This window comes from Salvelinus namaycush, chromosome 10 (assembly GCF_016432855.1).
Source record: "Salvelinus namaycush isolate Seneca chromosome 10, SaNama_1.0, whole genome shotgun sequence".
Classification (NCBI taxonomy): domain Eukaryota; kingdom Metazoa; phylum Chordata; class Actinopteri; order Salmoniformes; family Salmonidae; genus Salvelinus; species Salvelinus namaycush.
Genome location: NC_052316.1, coordinates 22,081,316 through 22,105,193, shown reverse-complemented (window position 1 = coordinate 22,105,193; position 23,878 = coordinate 22,081,316). Strand labels below are relative to the sequence as shown.

At 40.9% G+C, this 23,878-nt stretch overlaps 1 protein-coding gene across 1 annotated transcript in view; it reads left to right on the top strand.

Annotated features, from left to right (window-relative positions):
• bend5 (BEN domain containing 5) overlaps nt 1-16,949 on the top strand; it is a 29,413-nt gene extending 12,464 nt beyond the window's left edge. Inside the window, exons 2-6 of the mRNA XM_039002525.1 lie at nt 7,781-7,911; nt 9,237-9,627; nt 15,476-15,624; nt 16,425-16,638; nt 16,753-16,949. Of these exons, the coding sequence (XP_038858453.1) occupies nt 7,781-7,911; nt 9,237-9,627; nt 15,476-15,624; nt 16,425-16,638; nt 16,753-16,949 (1,082 nt within the window). The remainder of the gene's footprint in view (nt 1-7,780; nt 7,912-9,236; nt 9,628-15,475; nt 15,625-16,424; nt 16,639-16,752) is intronic.
• The last annotated feature ends 6,929 nt before the right edge of the window (nt 16,950-23,878 follow it).

Genomic DNA, 23,878 nt, shown 5'->3' with positions numbered 1-23,878 from the left:
GATGGCCGTACTTCTTCATTGCACAAAGGAATAACCTCAACCAATTTCCAAAGACTGGTGACAGTGGAAGCGGTAGGAACTGACGCTGTCCCTTAGAAATCTAGTATCCCAATGAAAACTCATTGAACAGACATTGACCTCAAAAAAAAAAAAGAATCTGAATGGTTAGTCCTCGGGGTTTTGCCTGCTACATAAGTTCTGTTATACTCACAGACATGTTTCAAAAAGTTTTAGAAACTTCAGAGTGTTTTCTATCCAAATCTACTAATAATATGCATATCTTATATTCTGGGGATGAGTAGAAGGAAGTTGAAATTGGGCACGCTATTTATCCAAAAGTGAAAATGCTGCCCCCTATCCTAGAGAAGTTAAACACTTCAGCGAGCCAGCCTTTCTAATTGACCTGGCCCGGGTATCCTGGAAGGATATTGACCTCATCCCGTCAGTAGAGATTCCTGGTTGCTCTTTAAAAAAGTGCTTTCCTCACCAACCTAAATAAGCATGCCCCATTCAAAAAAATTGAACTAAGAACAGATATAGCTCTTGGTTCACTCCAGACTTGACTGCCCTTGACCAGCACAAAAACATCCTGTGGCGTACTGCATTAGCATCAAATAGCACTCGCGATATGCAACTTTTCAGGGAAGTTAGGAACCAGTATACACAGTCAGTTAGGAAAGCTAAGGCTAGCTGAGATTTGCATCATGTAGCACTAATTCCAAAAAGTTTTGGGACACTGAAGTCCATGGAGAATAAGAAAACCTCCTCCCAGCTGCCCACTGCACTGAGGCTAGGAAACACTGTCACCACTGATAAATCTATGATAATCGATCATTTCAATAAGCATTTTTCTCCGGCTGGCAATGCTTTCCACCTGGCTTCCCCCCCGCTTCTCCTTCACCCAAATCCAGACAGCTGATGTTCTGAAAGAGCTGCAAAATCTGGATCCCTACAAATCAGCTGGGCTAGACAATCTGGACCCTCTCTAAAATTATCCACCGAAATTGTTGCAACCCCTATTACTAGCCTGTTCAACCTCTCTTTCGTATCGTCTGAGATCCCCAAAGATTGGAAAGCTGCTGCAGTCATACCCATCTTCACAGGGGGAGACACTCTAGACCCAAACTGTTAGACCTATATCCATCCTGCCCTGCCTTTCTAAAGTCTTCAAAAGCCAAGTTACCAAACAGATCACCGACCATTTTGAATCCCACCGTACCTTCTCCACTATGCAATCTAGTTTCCGAGCTGGTCATTGGTGCACCTCAGCCACGCTCAACGTCTTCATTGACCTGGCCAATGCTTTCGACTCTGTCAGTCACCGCATTTTTATCGGCAGACTCAACAGCCTTGGTATCTCAAATTACTGCCTCGCCTGGTTCACCAACTACTTCTCTGATAGAGTTCAATGTGTCAAATCGGAGGGCCTGTTGTCCGGACCTCTGGCAGTCTCTACGGGGGTACCTCAGGGTTCAATTCTCGGGCCGACTCTTTTCTCTGTATATATCAATGATGTTGCTCTTGCTGCGGGCGATTCCCTGATCCACCTCTATGCAGACGACACCATTCTGTATACATCTGGCCCTTCTTTGGACACTGGGTTAACAAACCTCCAAACGAGCTTCAATGCTATAACACTCCTTCAGTGGCCTCCAACTGCTTTTAAATGCTAGGAAAACTAAATGCATGCTCTTCAACCGATTTGCTGCCTGCACCAGCCCGCCCGACTAGCATCACTACTCTGGACGGTTCTGACTTAGGTATTTGTAGTTGTCCACATATTCTAAGTGTCTGGTTAGACTGTAAACTCTCCTTCCAGACTCCCATTAAGCATCTCCAATCTAAAATTAAATCTAGAATCGGTTTCCTATTTCGCAACAAAGCATCCTTCACTCATACTGCCAAACACACCCTCGTAAAACTGACTATCCTACCGTTCCTTGACTTCCTTGATGTCATTTACAAAATAGCCTCCAACACTCTACTCAGCAAATTGGATGCAGTCTATCACAGTGCCATCCGTTTTGTCACCAAAGCCCCATATACTACCCACCACTGCGACCTGTATGCTATCGTTGGCTGGCCCTCACTACATATCCATCACCAAACCCACTAGCTCCAGGTCATCTATAAGTCTTTGCTAGGTAAAGCCCCGCTTTAGCTCAGCTCACTGGTCTCCATAGCAACAACCACCCGTAGCACGCGCTCCAGCAGGTATATTTCACTGGTCATCCCCAAAGGACAACACCTCCTTTGACCGCCTTTCCTTCCAGTTCTCTGCTGCCAATGACTGGAACGAGTTGCAAAAATCACTGAAGCTGGAGACATATCTCCCTCTCTAACTTTAAGCATCAGCTGTCACAGCAGCTTACCGATCACTGTGCCTGTACACAGCCCATCTGTAAATAGCACACCCCATCCCCATGTAATTTTTTGTTTCTCTTTTGCACCCCAGGATCTCTACTTGCACATCTATCACTCCAGTGTCAATGTTAAATTGTAATTATTTAGCCTCTATGGCCTATTTGTCTTACCTCCCTAATCTTACTACATTTGCACACACTATACGTATACCTTTTCTATTGTGTTACTGACTGTACGTTTGTTTATCCCATGTTTCTTTATCCCTCTGTGTTGTTTTTGTCGCACTGCTTTGCTTTATCTTGGCCAGATCGCTGTTGTAAATGAGAACTTGTTCTCAACTAGCCTACCTGGTTAACTTCTTTAGGCTGCAAGCCCGAAGTCGGGCACAATATGACAACAGCCACTTCAAGTGCAGGGCGCGAAATTCAAAATATATTTTTTAGAAATATTTAACTTTCACACATTAACAAGTCCAATACAGCATATGAAAGATAAACATCTTGTGAATCCAGCCAACATGTCCGATTTTTAAAATGTTTTACAGCGAAAACACCACATATATTTATGTTAGCTCACCACCAAATACAAAAAAGGACAGACATTTTTCACAGCACAGGTAGCATGCACAAAGCCAACCTAACTAACCAAGAACTAACCAAGAAACAACTTCATCAGATGACAGTCTTATAACATGTTATACAATAAATCTATGTTTTGTTCGAAAAATGTGCATATTTGAGGTATAAATCAGTTTTACATTGCAGCTACCATCACAGCTACCGTCACAAATAGGACCGAAGCAGCCAGAGTAATTACAGACACCAACGTCAAATACCTAAATACTCATCATAAAACATTTCTGAAAAATCGATGGTGTATAGCAAATTAAAGACAAACATCTTGTGAATCCAGCCAATATTTCCGATTTTTTTAAGTGTTTTACAGCGAAAACACAATATAGCATTATATTAGCTTACTACAATAGCCTACCACTCTACCGCATTCATTCATCAAGGCACGTTAGCGATAGCGAATAAACCAGCAAAAGATATATAATCTTTGACTAACCTTGATAAGCTTCATCAGATGACAGTCCTATAACATCAGGTTATACATACACTTATGTTTTGTTCGAAAATGTGCATATTTAGAGCTGAAATCAGTGGTTATACATTGTGCTAACGTAGCATCTTTTTCCCAGAATGTGCGGATATTTTTATGGCACTCAACTATTCTGACCAAATAACTATACATAAACGTTACTAAAAAATACATGTTGTATAGGAAATGATAGATACACTAGTTCTTAATGCAATCGCCGTGTTAGAATTCTAAAAATAACTTCATTACGACATCCAGCTTAGGTATAGGGAGAGAGTACCCAAAATCTGGGCGCAAACGACTATTTCACATGTTCGACAGATATATGAAATAGCATCATAAAATGGGTCCTACTTTTGATGATCTTTCATCAGAATGTTGTACAAGGGGTCCTTTGTCCAGAACAATCGTTGTTTGGATTTAGAATGTCCTCTTCTCCAGTCAATTAGCACGGAAAGCTAGCAAAGTGGCGCGAAGATCTCCTTCCTGAACAAAGGCACAACGCAACACGCCTAACGTCCCGAAAAAATTTCAATAATCTAATAAAACTATATTGAAAAAACATACTTTACGATGATATTGTCACATGTATCAAATAAAATCAAAGCCGGAGATATTAGTCGTCTATAACGACAGCTTATCAGAAGGCAAAACCAGGTCCCTTCACGCGCTCTCCAGAAAACAGGAAACTGGTGACAAGTCATGCCGAGAGCTTTTATTCGACCCCAGATCAAGTTACACACTCCATTTCTTCTCTCACTGCCTGTCGACATCTAGTGGAAGACGTATGAAGTGCATGTATTCTAATAAATATCAAGGACATTTATAGGCAGGCTCTAGAACAGAGCATCGATTTCAGATTTTCCACTTCCTGTCAGGAAGTTTGCTGCAAAATGAGTTCTGTTTTACTCACAGATATAATTCAAACGGTTTTAGAAACTAGAGAGTGTTTTCTATCCAATAGTAATAATAATATGCATATTGTACGAGCAAGAATTGAGTACGAGGCCGTTTGAAATGGGCACCTTTTATCCGGCTACTCAATACTGCCCCTGCAGCCCAAACAGGTTAAATAAAGGTAAAATAAATTAAAAATATAAGTACCCTGTTTAATTCTGAAATCTAATACATCCACAGTGCGATTTAACAGATTTTATTTATTTTTGTCAAATGAACTTGTCTTTTGTTAAAATGTATATAACAGTCCAAACTTGTTTAGCATTATCAAGTCCAAATATGGCATAATTCCACTGTTTAACTATTTGCATCACTTTCAATTAGGGACATTTATTTTGAAGGTGAACCTCAAATTCCAATATTGTGGATCATTCTTATTGTGGCTAGCTTCACATAAGTAAAACAAACTACATGCAACTTGTTTACTGTAGATGGGTGAAACTCATGCCAGATGGAGATGCATAAAAGTTCTTCGGGCGGGCTCATTTTATGGAGGGTGATCAGTGCCAGTTCCAAAATGCAATGCTTAAATGCCCAAATGATAAATGCATTTATATTTTCATAGCAGTGGGCGTGCCACAATGAAATTGCAACGTTAAAATGGTTAATTGGTAACTGTAAACAGAAATTGCAAATGGCAAATGGAAAAGGGGCTGTTTCCATTACCCAACTGCAAAAAAAAATATTTTCTCTTTTAATTTTCCACGTTCATGCAAATTGCTTCCTGGATGCGTGAACCAGGAGAGCAACACGACACCACCATGCATTGGTACTAGAGGTCGACCGATTAATTAGTGCCGATTTTCAAGTTTTCATAACAATCGGAAATCGGTATTTTTGGAATCCGATTTGTCCTATTATTTTTTAATTTTTTAACACCTTTATTGAACTAGGCAAGTCAGTTAAGAACACATTCTTATTTTCAATGATGGCCTAGGAATGGTGGGTTAACTGCCTTGTTCAGGGGCAGAACGACAGATTTTTACCTTGTCAGCTCGGGGAGTCAATCTTGCAACCTTGCGGTTAACTAGTCCAACGCTCTAACCACCTGCTTTACATTGCACTCCACGAAGAGCCTGCCTGTTACGCGAATGCAGTAAGAAGCCAAGGTAAGTTGCTAGCTAGCATTAAACTTATCTTATAAAAAACAATCAATCAATCATAATCACTAGTTAACTACACATGGTTGATGATATTTCTAGTTTATCTAGCGTGTCCTGCGTTGCATATAATCGATGCGGTGCGCATTCGCGAAAAAGGACTGTCGTTGCTCCAACGTGTACCTAACCATAAACATCAGTGCCTTTCTTAAAATCAATACACATGTACATATTTTTAAACCTGCATATTTAGTTAATATTGCCTGCTAACATGAATTTCTTTTAACTAGGGAAAATGTGTCACTTCTCTTGCAACAGAGTCAGGGTATTTGCAGCAGTTTGGGCCGCCTGGCTTGTTGCGAACTGTGTGAAGACTATTTCTTCCTAACAAAGACAGCCAACTTCGCCAAACGGGGGATGATTTAACAAAAGTGCATTTGCTGCACGACAGTACCTAACCATAAACATCAATGCCTTTCTTAAAATTAATACACAAGTATATATTTTTAAACCTGCATATTTAGCTAAAAGAAATCCAGGTTAGCAGGCAATATTAACCAGGTGAAATTGTGTAATTTCTCTTGCGTTCATTGCACGCAGAGTCAGGGTATATGCAACAGTTTGGGCCGCCTGGCTCTTTGCGAACTAATTTGCCAGACTTTTACGTAATTATGACAACATTGAAGGTTGTGCAATGTAACAGGAATATTTAGACTTATGGATGCCACCCGTTAGATAAAATACGGAACGGTTCTGTATTTCACGGAAAGAATAGACGTTTTCGAGATGATAGTTTCCGGATTCGACCATATTAATGACCTAAGGCTCGTATTTCTGTGTGTTATTGTGTTATAATTAAGTCTATGATTTGATAGAGCAGTCTGACTGACCGATGGTAGGCACCAGCAGGCTCGTAAGCATTCATTCAAACAGCACTTTTGTGCGTTTTGCCAGCAGCTCTTCGCAATGCTTCAAGCATTGCGTTGTTTATGACTTCAAGCCTATCAACTCCCGAGATTAGGCTGGTGTAACCGATGTGAAATGGCTAGCTAGTTAGCGGGGTGCGCGCTAATAGTGTTTCAAACGTCACTCGCTCTGAGACTTGGAGTAGTTGTTCCCCTTGCTCTGCAAGGGCCGCGGCTTTTGTGGAGCAATGGGTAACGCTGCTTCGAGGGTGGCTGTTGTCGATGTGTTCCTGGTTCGAGCCCAGGTAGGGGCGAGGAGAGGGACGGAAGCTATACTGTTACACTGGCAATACTAAAGTGCCTATAAGAACATCCAATAGTCAAAGGTATATGAAATACAAATCGTATAGAGAGAAATAGTCCTATAATAACTACAACCTAAAACTTCTTACCTGGGAATATTGAAGACTCATGTTAAAAGGAACCACCAGCTTTCATATGTTCTCATGTTCTGAGCAAGGAACTGAAACCTTAGCTTTCTTACATAGCAGATATTTCACTTTTACTTTCTTCTCCAACACTTTGTTTTTGCATTATTTAAACCAAATTGAACATGTTTCATTATTTATTTGAGGCTAAGTTAATTTTATTGATGTATTATATTAAGTTAAAATAAATGTGTTCATTCAGTATTGTTGTAATTGTCATGATTACAAATAAAGAAAGAAATCGACCGAAAAATCGGTATCGGCTTTTTTTGGTCCTCCAATAATCGGTATCGGCGTTGAAAAATCATAATCGGTCGACCTCTAATTGGTACATCCTAGCCATGTCATGCTTTCGTTGCAATGATTTTAACTGGTGTAACCGACGAGGTTCGAACCTGGTGTCCTGTACACCAGAATAACATATTGGCCTGCTAATCCAAAGCCTAGGCAATTTAGATTGTACTTTTTCTGGGCTCAGGCAAAGTTAACCAAACACTAGGCTAAGTTGCTCATCACGTGCACAGTCACCGAGCCACTTCTTCCTGGTTAGTTGTTCTCATGATGAGTACCCTTGCATGATACCTGACGGGTTGCATTGGTGATAGATTTTAACTTTGCAATTTAATTGTGCCATGAATCATGCGCACTGTTTTGAAAATAAAAATACTTTTTATAATTTTCACACACCAATTTAGAATCTAAGCTTTGCATTTTTGAACTGGCACTGATCACCCTCCATAATATTTGCCATAACACAACAAATTCACTCTGATTTTGAGAATCTTTTTTTCTCATATGTAACCTTTATTTCTGTCTGAAGAGTTTATATATTTGATTTCAGTTGACACTAAGCTCTATTTTGCAGATAACATTGATGAGTTTGAACACAATATAATGCAAAAGAAGATGAAAATTCCTAAGATGTCGACAAGGAATATGGGAAATTCAGTTGAGAACAACTTTGGGGAGGAACGACTGCCATTGAGACATAAAAAGGTAGGAAACAAAGCAAGGTAGTCAAAACTAGTCATGGTTTTCAAACTGTTAGAGCATTTCTGTGTTTTTTGTGCTCAGTGAATTTGATGGTGCGTAAGTAAGTATTTGACTGTTAATAAGAATACTTATGGTAATTTGTCTTTTTATAATTTAACAAACTGTTACTATGAGTTTGGACATTCCCCAAAAATCCCCCTGCTTTTTGTTTAACCATATGCCTGATTAACACATTCAGCACTCTGGACTGCTGCCCTTTAACAGGCAAGTCCTCTGAGTATCTCATCAAATAACCTCATGACTCTTCCCAGTGATTATAGCACATCATATAATTTTGTCAAGCAAGCCCCCCACCGCTATGGATATATGGACATCTACTCAACATTTACATTTTAAACCAATATATATATATACTGAACAAATATATAAACACAAAATGTAAAGTTATGAGCTGAAGTAAAAGATCCCAGAAATGTTCCTTGCGCACAAAAATATTATTTCTCAAAGCTTTTGTGCACAAATTTGTTTATCCCTGTTAGTGAGTATTTCTCCTTTGCCAAGATAATCCATCCACCTGACATGTGTGGCATATCAAGAAGCTGATTAAACACAGGTGCACAGGTTACACAGGTCCACCTTGTGCTGGGGACAATAAAAGGCCACTGTAAAATGTGCAGTTGTCACACAACATAATGCCAGAAGTTGAGGGAGCGTGCAATTGCCATGCTGACTGCAGCAATGTCCACCAGAACTGTTGCCAAATAATTGAATGTCCAATTCTCTACCATAAGCCGCCTCCAATGCTGTTTTAGAGAATTTGGCAGTATGCCCAACCAGCCTCACAACCGTAGACCACGTGTAACCACGCCAGCCCAGGACCTCCACATCCGGCTTCTTTACCTGCAGGATTTCCAGAGACCTGCCACCCGGACAGCTGATGAAACTGAGGAATAGTTCTGTCTATAATAAAGTTATTTTGTGGGGGAAAACTAATTCTGATTGGCTGGGCCTAGCTCCCCAGAGGCCCACCCATGGCTGATCCCCTGCCCAGTCATGTGAAATCCATAGGGGCTAATGAATTTATTTCATTTGACTGATTTCCTTATATGAACTGTAACACAGTAAAATCATAAAAATTGTTGCATTTATATTTTTGTTCTGTATATAAATATATAGTCAAATTTATTTAAAAAATTTGACTGAAAATATGACATACCAGATAACTCTTATCATGAAATGATGATGCAGGCTCCACTTCATTATTATCACATTCATAACCCTTGTTTTAAACAATGATAACCTGCATTAAATCCTATTTGATTCTACAGGCCCAGACACAGGACCATGGGCGTCCCACAGCCAACTCCTCGAAGAGCCTGGCAGCGGTGGTGGCCCGCCTGGAGAGGAACGCTGTGAGTTCCTGCATAGAGGGAGAGGATGACCTGGAGGAGGACAGGCTGGCTGAGTTGGAGGAGGAGGGGGACTCTGGGCCTGAGAAGGCGGTGGTACCGCAGGTTCTGTATGAGGAGCTGGTCCACAGCTACAGGCAGCAGGAGGAGGAGGTGAGGAGGCTACAGCAGGAGCTGGAGAGAACCCGCAGGCAGCTGGTCCAGCAGGCCAAGAAGCTGAAGGAGTATGGCAGCCTGCTGACAGAGGTGAAGGAGCTGCGTGACTTCAACAGGAGGCTGCAGGACGTACTCCTCATGAGGCTCGGCAGCGGTGAGAGACACACACTCTCCAGTCACCTCTCACTGCAGCCTGCCTTGCACATCTGTTCAGGTTAAGAAAAAACTGTTTTACTAGACTAGTGTCACCCACATTGAGTTGTCTCAATGTTTTTTATCTGTAGGTTTGGGTACTGTCATTATATGCTTTTTAGCAATTAGCTGCAGAGTTGATAAGTTATGAAGTATTTGGTTGTTATCGTTAAAGTCTTTAGTGTGTTTATGTTGTAAATCGTAGTATTTGCTTGATACTACAGCTATTTGAGGTGGCAGGTAACCATAGTGGTTTGTGGTTGGACTAGTAACCGAGAGGTTACAAGATCGAATCCCCGAGCTGACAAGGTTAAAATCTGTCGTTCTGCCCCTGAACCAGGCAGTTAACCCACTGTTCCTAGGCGATCATTGAAAATAAGAATGTGTTCTTAACTGACTTGCCTAGTTAAATAAAGGTAAAATAAAAATACATTTGGACTTCTAGAGAGGAAGTGGTGTAATCAGTGAGTTTGCTAAAACCTTAAATATTGAGTGTCAAGTGCATGCTTCTTCCACAATACTAATCAGTTTAGCCAGGGTCCCTGATGGAGTTACACATTGCTTTGGGACTGAACTGGAATTGACTGTGATTACTTTTTGTATCATAAGAGACTCCGGGTTCGAGACTGCGACCAGAACACTCGCATTTGCGACCCTTTGACTTGGCAGTGACACCAATTTTTAATTGGACGCTAGTGAAACTTTTTTATAGCTGGTCCTGTTAGTTTAATGTTGCTTGGTATAGGCCTACCAAAACTTTGGTACATTTTCAATAATAGAACATAAACTTTTTGTTACTTTTGTTACTTCTGTGAAATGTGTCTGACGTCGTCTACTGATTGAGAGAGGATCAAGTCTGTCAGCGCAGCCTATGTCCCCTTATAGCACGACAGCCCCATGCCTGCTCCACTTACTCATTGCTAGCTGTAGCCTGTCCTGAGGAACCACTGCACTCACTGGGAGGCTGCATCATGTTAGCTCCCCACTCATGCTGCACAGAAGTTAACACACTTGAATAATGCAACACGGTATGTAGAAATATTGCAAATGTTATTTACAGTTCGCAAAACTGTGCATTACAGGCTATAACACTTTACAATGCAGGAAGATACCAGTAGCTTCCAGCTTTGTAGGCTAACATTCCTTGCTAAGGGGGGGGGGGTGTAACTTTATTTTTTTGCTTTGGGAAGTTTATTAAAAAAAAAACTTTAGTTAGTGGAGGGTAGTGTGTTTTTTCCCCCTGGTTTACATTTTGCAGGTTTGACTATATCATTTCTTCCATCCAAGCTAAATTTCCTCATTTGCTAGCATACGCCTCCCCTATATCAAGGTGTTTTGGTACTTCCCTTATGCTCTACGCTTTTCCGCATGCTTATTAGACCACAGGTCAATATAATCTACCAGTCTCTCTATTCTTCTCTCTATCCACCATTCATAGTGACAATAGTGGTAGGTGGATCGTTTGTCCAGATCTGCAGTAGGCTAACTAGCGATCATACCACAAAAACAAAATCATTCAAAGCTGCACCAATTTTGTATTTATTTTTATTCCACAAGAACATAGAGGTATAGCTGATAGGCAGCGGAGAGGCCTGGTGCCTCATTGCGGATGGAAGAACAGTGAAGACATGAGACACGCAGCTCATAATGCTCCCCTATTGATCTCTTTTAGGGACATTACAGTTATCCTACAACACCACAATGCAATGAATAATTGCATTACTGTTTTCGAGAGAGTACACAATTCTACTCTAGGCTGTAAACTGCAGTGAAAATTTCATTTAATTAACGGGGCAAAAGTTTTATAAGGTTTGGAAAGGCATAGTAGCACACCAGTCTGGCTGTATTTTTACTTCTGATACTGAGATGCGCTGTCTGTTGCTATGCTCCCAGCAGGCCCAGTTATTCATCAAAGCTTAATGCTCTGCCTCGTTTCTGACCCAAGCAGCTATTCCGCTATTTTGGCAGTGTGTCAAGAAGCAGTACGGTTTGGCAGGGTCGTGTTACGGAGAACGCATGGCTCTCGACCTTCGCCTCTCCCGAGTCCGTACGGGAGTTGCAGCGATGGAACAAGACTAACTACCAATTGGATATCACGGAATTGGGGAGAAAAAGGGGTATAAAAATATATACAGCTGAAGTCGGAAGTTTACATACACCTTAGCCAAATACATTTAAACTCAGTTTTTCACAATTCCTGACATTTAATCCTAGTAAAAATTCCCTGTCTTAGGTCAGTTAGGATCACCACTTTATTTTAAGAATTTGAAATGTCAGAATAATAGTAGAGAATTATTTATTTCAGGTTTTATTTCTTTCTTCACATTCCAAGTGGGTCAGAAGTTTACATACACTCAATTAGTATTTGGTAGCATTGCCTTTAAATTGTTTAACTTGGGTCCACAAGCTTCCCACAATAAGTTGGGTGAATTTTGACCCATTCCTCCTGACAGAGCTGGTGTAACTGAGTCAGGTTTGTAGGACGTTCAGTTCTGCCCACAAATGTTCTATAGGATTGAGGTCAGGGCTTTGTGATGGCCACTCCAATACCTTGACTTTGTCCTCCTTAAGCCATTTTGCCACAACTTAGGAAGTATGCTTGGGGTCATTGTCCATTTGGAAGACCCATTTGCGACCAAGCTTTAACTTCCTGACTGATGTCTTAAGATGTTGCTTCAATATATCCACATAATTTTCCTGCCTCATGATGCCATCTATTTTGTGAAGTGCACCAGTGTCCCTCCTGCAGCAAAGCACCCCCACAACATGATGCTGCCATCCCCGTGCTTCACGGTTGGGAGGGTGTTCTTCGGCTTGCAAGCATCCCCCTTTTTCCTCCAAACATAACGATGGTCATTATGGCCAAACAGTTCTATTTTTGTTTCATCAGACCAGAGGACATTCCTCCAAAAAGTACCATCTTCATCCGAGTGGCTTCTTCCTTGCTGAGCGGCCTTTCAGGTTATGTCGATATAGGACTCGTTTTACTGTAGATATAGATACTTTTGTACCTGTTTCCTCCAGCATCTTCACAAGGTCCTTTGCTGTTGTTCTGGGATTGATTTGCACTTTTCGCACCAAAGTATGTTAATCTCTAGGAGACAGAACGCGTCTCCTTCCTGAGCAGTATGACGGTTGCGTGGTCCCATGGTGTTTATACTTGCGTACTATTGTTTGTACAGATGAACGTGGTACCTTCAGGCGTTTGGAAAATGCTCCCAATGATGAACCAGACTTGTGGAGGTCTACAATTTTTTTTCTGAGGTCTTGGCTGATTTCTTTTGATTTTCCCATGATGTCAAGCAAAGAGGCACTGAGTTTGAAGGTAGGCTTTGAAATACATCCACAGGTACACCTCCAATCGACTCAAATGATGTCAATTAGCCTATCAGAAGATTCTAAAGCCATGACATATTTTTCTGGAATTTTCCAAGCTGTTTAAAGGCACAGTCAATTTTGTGTATGTAAACTTCTGACCCACTGGAATTGTGATACAGTGAAATAATCTGTCTGTAAACAATTGTTGGAAAAATTACTTGTCATGCACAAAGTAAATGTTCTAACCGACTTGCCAAAACTATAGTTTGTTAACAAGAAATTAGTGGAGTGGTTGGTAAATTAGTTTTAATGACTCCAACCTAAGTGTAGGTAAACCTTCAACTGTATCTGTGAGAATATCCAAGGGGCTTTTATATAATGCTAAATTAATAATGATCACTTCAAAAAAATAGGATTCTGGAGATTTTTTCTCTCCAAATAAGGTAAAATGAATGAGGAAAAAGGCCATTCTTGAACATGGGGTGAGACATTGTTACTATTTTGTAAATAAAGCTAGTTATTTAGAATTATTTATTTCTGTTTTTAGAGGGAGAGAAACCAAAAACCTAGAGTCAACTCATGGGTCTCCCAGTTGAGGCCTGCACGGGTATTGAACCATCATCTGTAGCAACACAGCTTGCACTGCAATGCAGTGTCTTAGACCACTGCGCCACTTAGGTGCTGTACAACATGACTGGTCGGGAGTAGGCTAGAGTACTACAGTAATAGCAAAATAATCCTAACTTTCCACACCCTAATTGTAGTCTAAGTTTCTCTCAGAATAAAAACCTTAGTGTAACAACAGTTTTGTAAGTAATACTGAAGTCGTGCACAATTGTCAGTTTCTATTTAGGTTTATGTCCCCCATTCATTGTCAGTTAGAGACACGGTAGCGCCTTGGGACCCAAAAGCATAATCAGTGCTCTAACTCCCCCTTGTGCTGGTCTGGAGCAATGAAGTGGTGACGCAGGGTACCGTACTAAACCACAAATTACCTCTAAGTCCCGCAGCATAATCACAAAACATTTAGTGGAGCAACCACTGTACTTTACTTGCGCTAAAGAGGAAAGACCCATGTGGAAGGCTGGTCCTTGTGGAAGGCTGGTCCTTCCACATGCGCAGATCAAAAACACAACTGGAACGCTGATTTTAAGGTGTTAATATGTCCTAATAAATCAAAAGATTACTCAGAAAACAAACCGTTTTAATCGGCAGATGCTTACTTCGATTTTGACTTTAAGTCGATTTTAAGATAAGCAGAGTAAGAGGTGTTTACATGACTATTGCATTATCTGCCTAGTGCCATAATCAATTTAATATGGAATGATTACTTTGCATGTAAATGTGCTTATTGTGAGAATGAATGTCATTAGCTCTTAAAGAGAGAGTGCACACTTTTATAAAATAATAGTTTGCTTCTTCTATGCAAATGTTGTTGATCACTTGTGGTTAGAGCGTTGTGCCAGTAACTGGAGGGTTGCTGGATCGAATCACCGAGCTGACAAGGTAAAAATATTCTGGCCCTGAGCAAGGCAGTTAACCCACTGTTCCCCGTGCGCCAAAGACATGGATGTCGATCAAGACAGCCCCCCGCACCTCTCTGATTCAGAGGGGTTGGGTTAAATGTGGAAGACACATTTCAGTTGAATACATTCAGTTGGACAACTGACTAGGTATCCCCCTTTCCCTTTACAGTACAATAAAATAACTCCCAAATGGAAGGGAAACATTGTTTTTCATCTGTAGCCCCATGAAATCAGCCAAAAAAAGCCCCATAACTCAATGCATGCAAACACTCCTATTGAATATGCATCCACCTGTAGTGTGAATAGGCCTAGGGTACATTTTTATTTAATCAGTTTATCAATAGAGATTTACCATTCAAATAAATGATTACCATTATGTAGTCAGAGTGGTAAAAACAAAGTCAAATTGATTGTATAAACGGACACAGGTCAGGTCACAGCTGTGAAACATTGGTGAGACCAAAATCGTGCTGGTTGCCATCAACTGAAAAAGTAGGTACCACCAGTGGAGAAAGTTAGTCTAGAACCCTGAGACTACTGTAGTGTAGAAGTGCAGCCCTCAAGCCAGTTCCATGTGTTTTGCATTGGTTCCCCTGGAGTGTGATATGGGAGCCAGGCAGTGTAATGGACAGGTTAAAGATTAGACTGGCAAGGGTGCTTTCGGGTCAGGAATGTATTTTGCTGACCAATATTAAAACTTATCAGCTACATTAGCGCTTAGTGTGGCCAACCACCAAGCCAGCTTACTGGGTTAAAATAGACCCACAGTCTCGAGACACAGTGAAGCCTTGCTGCAGGCGCCGGTCCAAAGCTAAGACTACAACTCCCTAACCACATGCTGTTGTGGATGAGTCAAGGCCTCTGTCAGTGTTCTAGGCTTGTTGTCACCTGAGAGACTAACAACACTATACAACGTGCCTAGAGATATGCATCTCAACATTACTTTTGATTTTGCACCTCATACAGAGCCTATGCATGACAATGGCACTCAGACAATCAAAGCGGAGGTGGTGGAGCCCGTCATTGAGCCACAGGAAGTGTGCAGAGAAGAGGCCAATACCAGCTCCAGCCACTCCCCCTCCCCAAGAACAGTCTACACTTGTAATGATGGTAAGGTGAGTGTCACCGACCCTGGTCTCACCTCCTTTCGTTCTTCCGCGCTGTGGTTGCTTTGATGAGGTGGAAGCATTCTATTTTCCCTTACACATGAACTTGGGAACTTGCATTGCACAAGTGTTCACCTATCCTTGAGGGTAAACAAGGCTGAGATGATTGTCCGTATAGCTTAGACATCAGTACTGTTTATTGCCCTGATAGTGGTTGCAGGGCTATACACGTAGTAATTCTGCCTGCTTCACATGACAGGGGGGGAATTTGTGTTACAAGCAAAGAGCCTCTCAGTTCAAGCGTGAAGAACAAAAGCAAATTAGAACTCTCACACATTGCCCGCTATTAATTATTTCTACCAGAGGAATTGAAGTGACTGACAGGTAGCCCTAGAAAGAAAAAAGAGAAAGGGCTCCTCTAAGTTAAGAGCAGTGAAAAGCTTGTCTGCTGGCAAGGGGCCTAAAGCACATTAGCTGCAAAGGGAAAAGCCTTTGGATGCCAGCCTAAAGACTTCTCAGTGATAAAGGCAGGACGGCACACATGGCGCTCTCTGCATTCGCTCACCTTTAACTCAGGGCAGGCCTGTCTCTGTGGTTCTATGCCAGTATAAATACTCATTGCAAGTCATCCACGCTGGAAACTATTGCCTCTTACTTATTAATGTAGCTGCTGAAACATGGCTCTGATTTCTAATTTGGGCTGAATAGTTGTGGGATGGGTTGCTTTGCTGCTGTTGGTTATAGTCCAGTGTGGTCACAGGTCTGGGTGTAGGTGACCCTCACTACATATCTGTGCTGTGTTGCTGCAGGTGCACCTGGGTGGGGGCATCTGGGTGCAGGAAGAGAAGTGGCACCAGCTACATCGGACACAGGGAGACTCCAAGTTCACCAAGAACCTGGCCGTCATGATCTGGGGCACTGAGACCCTCAAGAACAGGAGTGTCACTGGCGTGGCCACCAAAAAGAAGAAAGATGCCCTTCCCAAGCCCCCGCTCTCCCCAAGCAAGCTGAAAATAGTCAGAGGTAGAACTGTGTAGGCCTGCTATCAGATGTTTTAGGTACTGTTTGCAACTCAAAGTTTGGAATATCGCTTCATTTTTGGGGATGAATAATGCACTCTTATTTCCTTTTTTCCAGAGTGTCTGTATGACAGAGTGTCTCAAGAAACAGCAGACAGCGCAGAGATCACACAAAGATTGTCCAAAGTGAACAAATACATTTGTGAAAAAATTATGGATATCAACAAATCCATCAAGAACGAGGAGAGGCGGGAATCGAAGCTGCTCATTAGACAAACTGTCAAGAAGGAGAATTTTACCTATGATGGCATGTAGTGTCGTAAAGTTGTTGCCATACTGTACCTCTCATTTTCTGGTGGGTAGGATCATGTGTGCCAGCACTAAAGGTTTTCAGTGAGGGCCCAAGGCCCTAAACAATCCATCAGCTGTAAGACAGCTTTACCTGCCAGTCAATGCCACGAGTGGTTGAGCGCTTTGGTATGAGTCATATGAACTGGTGTGAGTATTTTTTACAAGCTTTAAGTAGAACTTTCTTGAACTGCACTGTTGGTTAAGGGCTTGTAAGTAGGCATTTCACGGTAAGGTCTACATGTTCTATTCGGCGCATGTGACAAAGTTTGATTTGGCTGGGTGGACCTGGGTTTTAGAGATGTTTTTGTGTGGAGAGATTCTTAAAGCAATCTGGTTGTTAGAGAATGCAGGCGCGCTCAAACCAAATGTTCTGTGTCAGAACATGACATTGAGTCCTAATATTCTCAGTGATTTCCCTTGAAAAATAACTATTCTGTTTGTAAGAAGATATTTTGGAATAATCATGTTCGTGTGTGTGGTGGAAAGGTTAGCCATGATGAAGGCCTTAGTGTTGAGGTCTCTGTGTGTGCTATTGGTACTTAATGTGTTGTGGGGAGGATGTAAAGATGCACTTTTACAACAAGGTCTTAATTGATCGAGGCCACATTGCACAGATATTCTGTTGCCCTAGAGATTATTGCTGTGTATCTTCCATGGAAATATGGATTTCCATAGTATAGAGCACCAATGAACATTAAGAGTTTGGTTCAGAGGTTTATCATTGTTTCAGTGCGGTGCTTGTCTACATCAGACTGGCAACGGTCTTGAGAAGATACAGTATGTTATTTTCTGGATACTTGGTTTACAGTATTTATCTATCCTACTTGAGCGATCCAACTTAAGATTTGATTTTACATACAGTTGAAGTCGGACGTTTACATACACCTTAGCCAAATACATTTAAACTCAGATTTTCACAATTCCTGACATTTAATCCCAGTAAAAATTCCCTGTCTTAGGTCAGTTAGGATCACCACTTTATTTTAAGAATGTGATATGTCAGAATAATAGTAGAGAATGATTTATTTCAGCTTTTATTTCTTTCATCACATTCCAAGTGGGTCAGAAGTTTACATATACTCAATTAGGTATTTGGTAGCATTGCCTTTAAATTGTTTAACTTGCGTCAAACGTTTCGAGTAGCCTTCCACAAGCTTCTCACAATAAGTTGGGGGAATTTTGGCCCGTTCCTCCTGACAGAGCTGGTGTAACTGAGTCAGGTTTGTAGGCCTCCTTGCTCGCCCACGCTTTTTCAGTTCTGCCCACAAATTTTCTATGGGATTGGGGTCAGGGCTTGTGATGGCCACTCCAATACCTTGACTTTGTTGTTCTTAAGCCGTTTTGCCACAACTGGGGTGGCAGGTAGCCTAGTGGTTAGAGCGTTGGACTAGTAACCGAAAGGTTGCAAGATCGAATCCCCGAGCTGACAAGGTTCTGCCCCTGAACAAGGCAGTTAACCCACTGTTCCTAGGCTGTCATTTGAAAATAAGAAATTGTTCTTCACCTCTCTGGTACCAGTGGGACGCCTCGACAACAGCCAGTGAAATTGCAGGGTGCCAAATTCAAAACAACAGAAATCCCATAATTAAAATTCCTCAAATATACAAGTATTATACACCATTTTAAAGATACACTTCTTGTAAATCCCCCCACAGTGTCTGATTTCAAAAAGGCTTTACTGCTAAAGCACAGCATGTGATTATGTTAGGTCAGCACCTAGTCACAGAAAACCATACAGCAATTTTTCCAGCCAAAGAGGGGAGTCACAAAAAACAGAAATAGAGATAAAATTAATCACTAACCTTTGATGGCACTCATAGGACTTCATGTTACACAATACATGTATGTTTTGTTCGATAAAGTTCATATTTATATCCAAAAATCTCAGTTTACATTGGCGCGTTATGGTCAGAAATGCATTGTCTCAAACAAACATCCGGTGAAAGTGCAGAGAGCCACATCAAATTACAGAAATACTCATCATAAACATTGATAAACGATACAAGTGTTAAACATACGAATAAAGGTAAACTTGTCCTTAATGCAACCGCTGTGTCAGATTTCAAAAAGGCTTTACGGAGAAAGCACACTTTGCCATTATGTTAGGTCAGCACCTAGCCACAGAAACCCATACAGCCATTTTCCAGCCAAGGAGAGTGTCACAAAAGTCAGAAATAACATTAAAATTAATCACTTACCTTTGATGATCTTCATCTGGTGGCACTCCCAGGTCTCCATGTTAGACAATAAATGTTTGTTTTGTTTGATAATGTCCCTCTTTATGACCAAAAACCTCCTTTTTGTTCACGCGTTTTGTCCAGTAATCCGAATGCTTAACTTCTCTGGGATATGTGGGACGGTAGCATCCCACTTGGCCAAAAGCCAGAAAAAATGTAGCGCGCCAAATTCAAATAGATTGATTTTTATAGTAATATATCCTGAGATCACACATGAAAGACACCAAATTAAAGCTACACATGTTGTGAATCCAGCCAACATGTCTGATTTCAAAAAGGATTTACGGCGAAAGCACACCAAACGATTGTTAGCTCAGTACATAGCCACAGAAAATCACAGCCATTTTCCCAGCAAAAGATAGTCACAAAAAGCAGAAATAGAGAGAAAATGTATCACTAACCTTTGATCTTCATCAGATGACACTCATAGGACATCATGTTACACAATACATTTATGTTTTGTTCGATAATGTGCATATTTATATCCACAAATCTCGGTTTACATTGGCGCCATGTTCAGAAATGCCTCCAAAATATCCAGTGAAATTGCAGAGAGCCACATCAAATAACAGAAATACTCATCATAAACTTTGATGAAAGATACATGTTTTACATAGAATTAAAGATACACTTGTTCTTAATGCAACCGCTGTGTCAGATTTCAAAAAAACTTTACGGAAAAAGCACACCATGCAATAATCTGAGACGGTGCTCAGATATAACAACATTTCTCCGCCATGTTGGAGTCAACAGAAATATGAAATTACATCATAAATATTCCCTTACCTTTTGATCTTCATCAGAATGCACTCCCAGGAATCCTAGTTCCACAATAAATTGTTGTTTTGTTCGATAATGTCCATTACTTAAAGTAGCTACTTTTGCTAGCATGTTTAGTGCACATGTCCAAACGCTCGCGCAGATGCAGGCGAACTCGGACGAAAACGTCAAAAAGTTATTTAACAGGTCGAATAAACTAACTAAGTGGAGAATCAATCTTAAGGATGTTGTTATCATAACTATCCAATAACGTTCCAATCGGAGAATTCCTTTGTGTCTCTAGAAGTTACGGAAAGCAAGACGACATCGTTTGGAACGCGTGTGACCAGGAACTGGCATTCTGCCAGACCAATGACTGAAACACCTCCCATCCGGCTCAACATCACAGTAGAGGCTTCATTCCACGTTCTACAGACTGTTGACATCTAGTGGAAGGCGTAGGAAGTGCAAACAGATCCATATCTTACAGGGAATTGAATAGGCGATGATTTGAACATCGACCAGCCTCAGAATTCTCACTTCCTGTTTGGATTTTTTCTCAGGTTTTTGCCTGCCATATGAGTTCTGTTATACTCACAGACATCATTCAAACAGTTTTAGAAACTTCAGAGTGTTTTATATCCAGTAGTAATAATAATATGCATATATTAGCATCTGGGACAGAGTAGGAGGCAGTTCACTATGGGCACGCAATTAATCCAAAAGTGAAAATGCTGCCCCCTATCACAAAGAAGTTAATTCATTCGGTCCAGACAAAGTTTTTAAATAAGTACAATAAAAGTTAGTAGAAACATGCCTAACGATGTTTAAAATCAATCCTCCGGTTGTTTTTGTCATAAATAATCAATAATATTTCAACCGGACAAAAGCTTCGTCAATAGGAAAGGAGAAACAAGGAAGGCGCGTTCCCGATCAGGCGCATGGCTGATGAATGGAAATATCCACTGGCCACTGATTGAAAGTGCTGTATCTCCCTCATTTTTCAGAGTAAATACGTGAAACAATGCCTAAAGACTGGCCACACGCAGAGGAAGCCACAGAGCTCGTGAACTGGGTCCTAAGTCTTTGTATGGTGGATAGGCTTTCAATGGAAAAACAGCCTTTCAAAATAGTGTTTTCTATCCAAATCATATGCATAGCCTATCTTCTGGGCCCGAGTAGCAGGCAGTTTAATTTGGGCATGCTTTTCATCCAAAATTCCGAATGCTGCCCCCTACCCTAGAGAAGTTAACTTCCTGACTGATGTTGCTCCAATATATCCAAATAATTTTCCTTCCTCATGATGCCATCTATTTTGTGAAGTGCACCAGTCCCCTCCTGCAACAAAGCACCCCCACAACATGCTGCTGCCACCCCCGTGCTTCACGGTTGGGAGGGTGTTCTTCAGCTTGCAAGCCTCCCCCTTTTTCCTCCAAACATAACGATGGTCATTATGCCAAACAGTTCTATTTTTGTTTCATCAGACCAGAGGATATTTCTCCAAAAAGTACGATCTTTGTCCCAATGTGCAGTTGCAAACCATAGTCTGGCTTTTTTATGGCGATTTTGGAGCAGTGCCTTCTTCCTTGCTGAGCGGCCTTTCAGGTTATGTCGATATAGTACCTGTTTTACTGTGGATATAGATACTTTTGTACCCGTTTCAACCAGCATCTTCACAAGGTCCTTTGCTGTTGTTTTGGGATTGATTTGCACTTTTCGCACCAAAGTATGTTAATCTCTAGGAGACAGAACGCGTCACCTTCCTGAGCGGTATTACGGCTGCGTGGTCCCATGGTGTTTATACTTGCGTACTATTGTTTGTACAGATGAACGTGGTACCTTCAGCCGTTTGGAAATTGCTCCCAAGGATAAACCAGACTTGTGGAGGTCTGCAATTCTTTTTTCTGAGGTCTTGGCTGATTTCTTTTGATTTTCCCATGATGTCAAGCAAAGAGGCACTGAGTTTGGAGGTAGGCCTTGAAATCCACCTCCAATCAACTCAAATGATGTCAATTAGCCATCATGATGTCTCAAATGATGTCAGAAGCTTCTAAAGCCATGACATCATATTCTGGAACTTTCCAAGCTGTTTAAAGGCACAGTCAACTTAGTGTATGTAAACTTCTGGAATTGTGATAAGTGAAATTATCTTGTCTGTAAACAATTGTTGGAGAAATCACTTGTGCCATGTGCAAAGTAGATAGTTTGTTAACAAGAAAATTGTGGAGTGGTTGAAAAATGAGTTTTAATGACTCCAACCTAAGTGTATGTAAACTTCAGACTTCAACTGTAAATGTCATTGTTGTAGATATCTTTATTCAAACTGTTCTGCAGGTCATTAAACTGTTTTGAAGAAAGGCCTTAGGATATGGCAGTTATTGGGGACTGTGTCCTCAAGATTTCTAGTAAGCTGTGATTGTAAAATAAAGCTGATATAGCTTTAAACTGCACTTTGGTGTCTGAATGTGAAAAGTTGCCAGATACTGTGTGTGGCTGTAGGTAAAGCTGTCTGCAGCGGTCAGTGTTAGTCTTGATCCCTGTGGGCCTGGATAAAGCAGACTTCCTGCTCTCTCACAGCCCTCTTCTTTGAGGCACACCACTTGGAATGAAATAAGGTATAGTGACAACTTCCAATGACATGCCATCAAAACTTTTCAAATGTCTTCTTTGTTTTTCCCCAAACGGCTTGTCTGGCTGTCTGCGATCTGGAATTAAATGCTGCAGATTGAATTCTCAACTGTGACCATGTGGCTAACTGTGAATCACCTGCAGGTCTGCCTGTCAAGCCTTTTTGTCTCATCACTTTCTATTTTTGTTTGTGTGTCTGTCTATGGTTTTTCTTTATAGTTCTTACCATTCGGTCAACCTTTTGTTAAGCTACCATATGTGGGGATATTTTAGTGTGTATATAACTAGTATTTTTTTTTTTTTTACAAATCGTGGATTTTCAGTTATTAGTCCGACTTACATGTTACCATGTTAAATACCTTTTGGGTCTTTTCTTTGTCTGGTTTGTTAATTGACATTGCAATTCTTTTGTTACTTGGTGATTTATTTTTATGTGTGTTTATTTTTGTAATCATTGTTGGCTTTAAGCTTGATGTTGTATCCAAAATGTATATCAGGAGCATCTCAACTCAAAGAAATGAAGTGTCTCTCGTGTGACCTCAAGACAAACCACAACACTCTGACATATCTTAAGTTTCCCCTGTTTTAAGGATTGGTCAGACTAGCAAATCAATCATTGAATGCACTTTAAATCTCTTGTGACAGATTGTCTATTTCCAAAGAAATGGATTGTTTGCAAAATGGAAAAAAGACAACTAACAATCAATGTATTATATATTTGAGTTCTGGTTTGTTATTTGTATGAACTGAATAAGTGTGAAGAGTGGTCCTTAGTAAGCAATGCCTCTGGCACTTACTGCTTTATATCCCCCAGGGTTAGCCTATTCCCTCCCACTTGCCACTCCACAGACATTGGAATACGCTTTAGACCTCAAACTAATGTGTAAAACAAAGATGTTTTGTGTTTTTAAAGCAACATCCTTTGAGCCAGACAATATAATTCTACAGAGGAACTGCATAATAGTTGTTCAAAATTTTAAGCTAATCTTGTCTGCTGCTCTCTTGTCCTGTTGTTTCTATTTTCCATGTTTGACAGTTATTTTTATGTGCTTTGAATTGACCCTATTATTTAAATGTGTGATTGTTTAAGACGTAGACTAGGGAGTGGGACGCGGGGAACACTGGAAGTTCTGCTGGAATGATATCCTGGTTGAATGATTGCCAAAAATAATCTACAGCCCTTTTCAGTCCACTGTTATTTTTTTCAAAGAAATGTTCAAATCTGAGAAATTGCGCATTCCCTGTATTTTGTGGTGCGGAGGAGTTAAG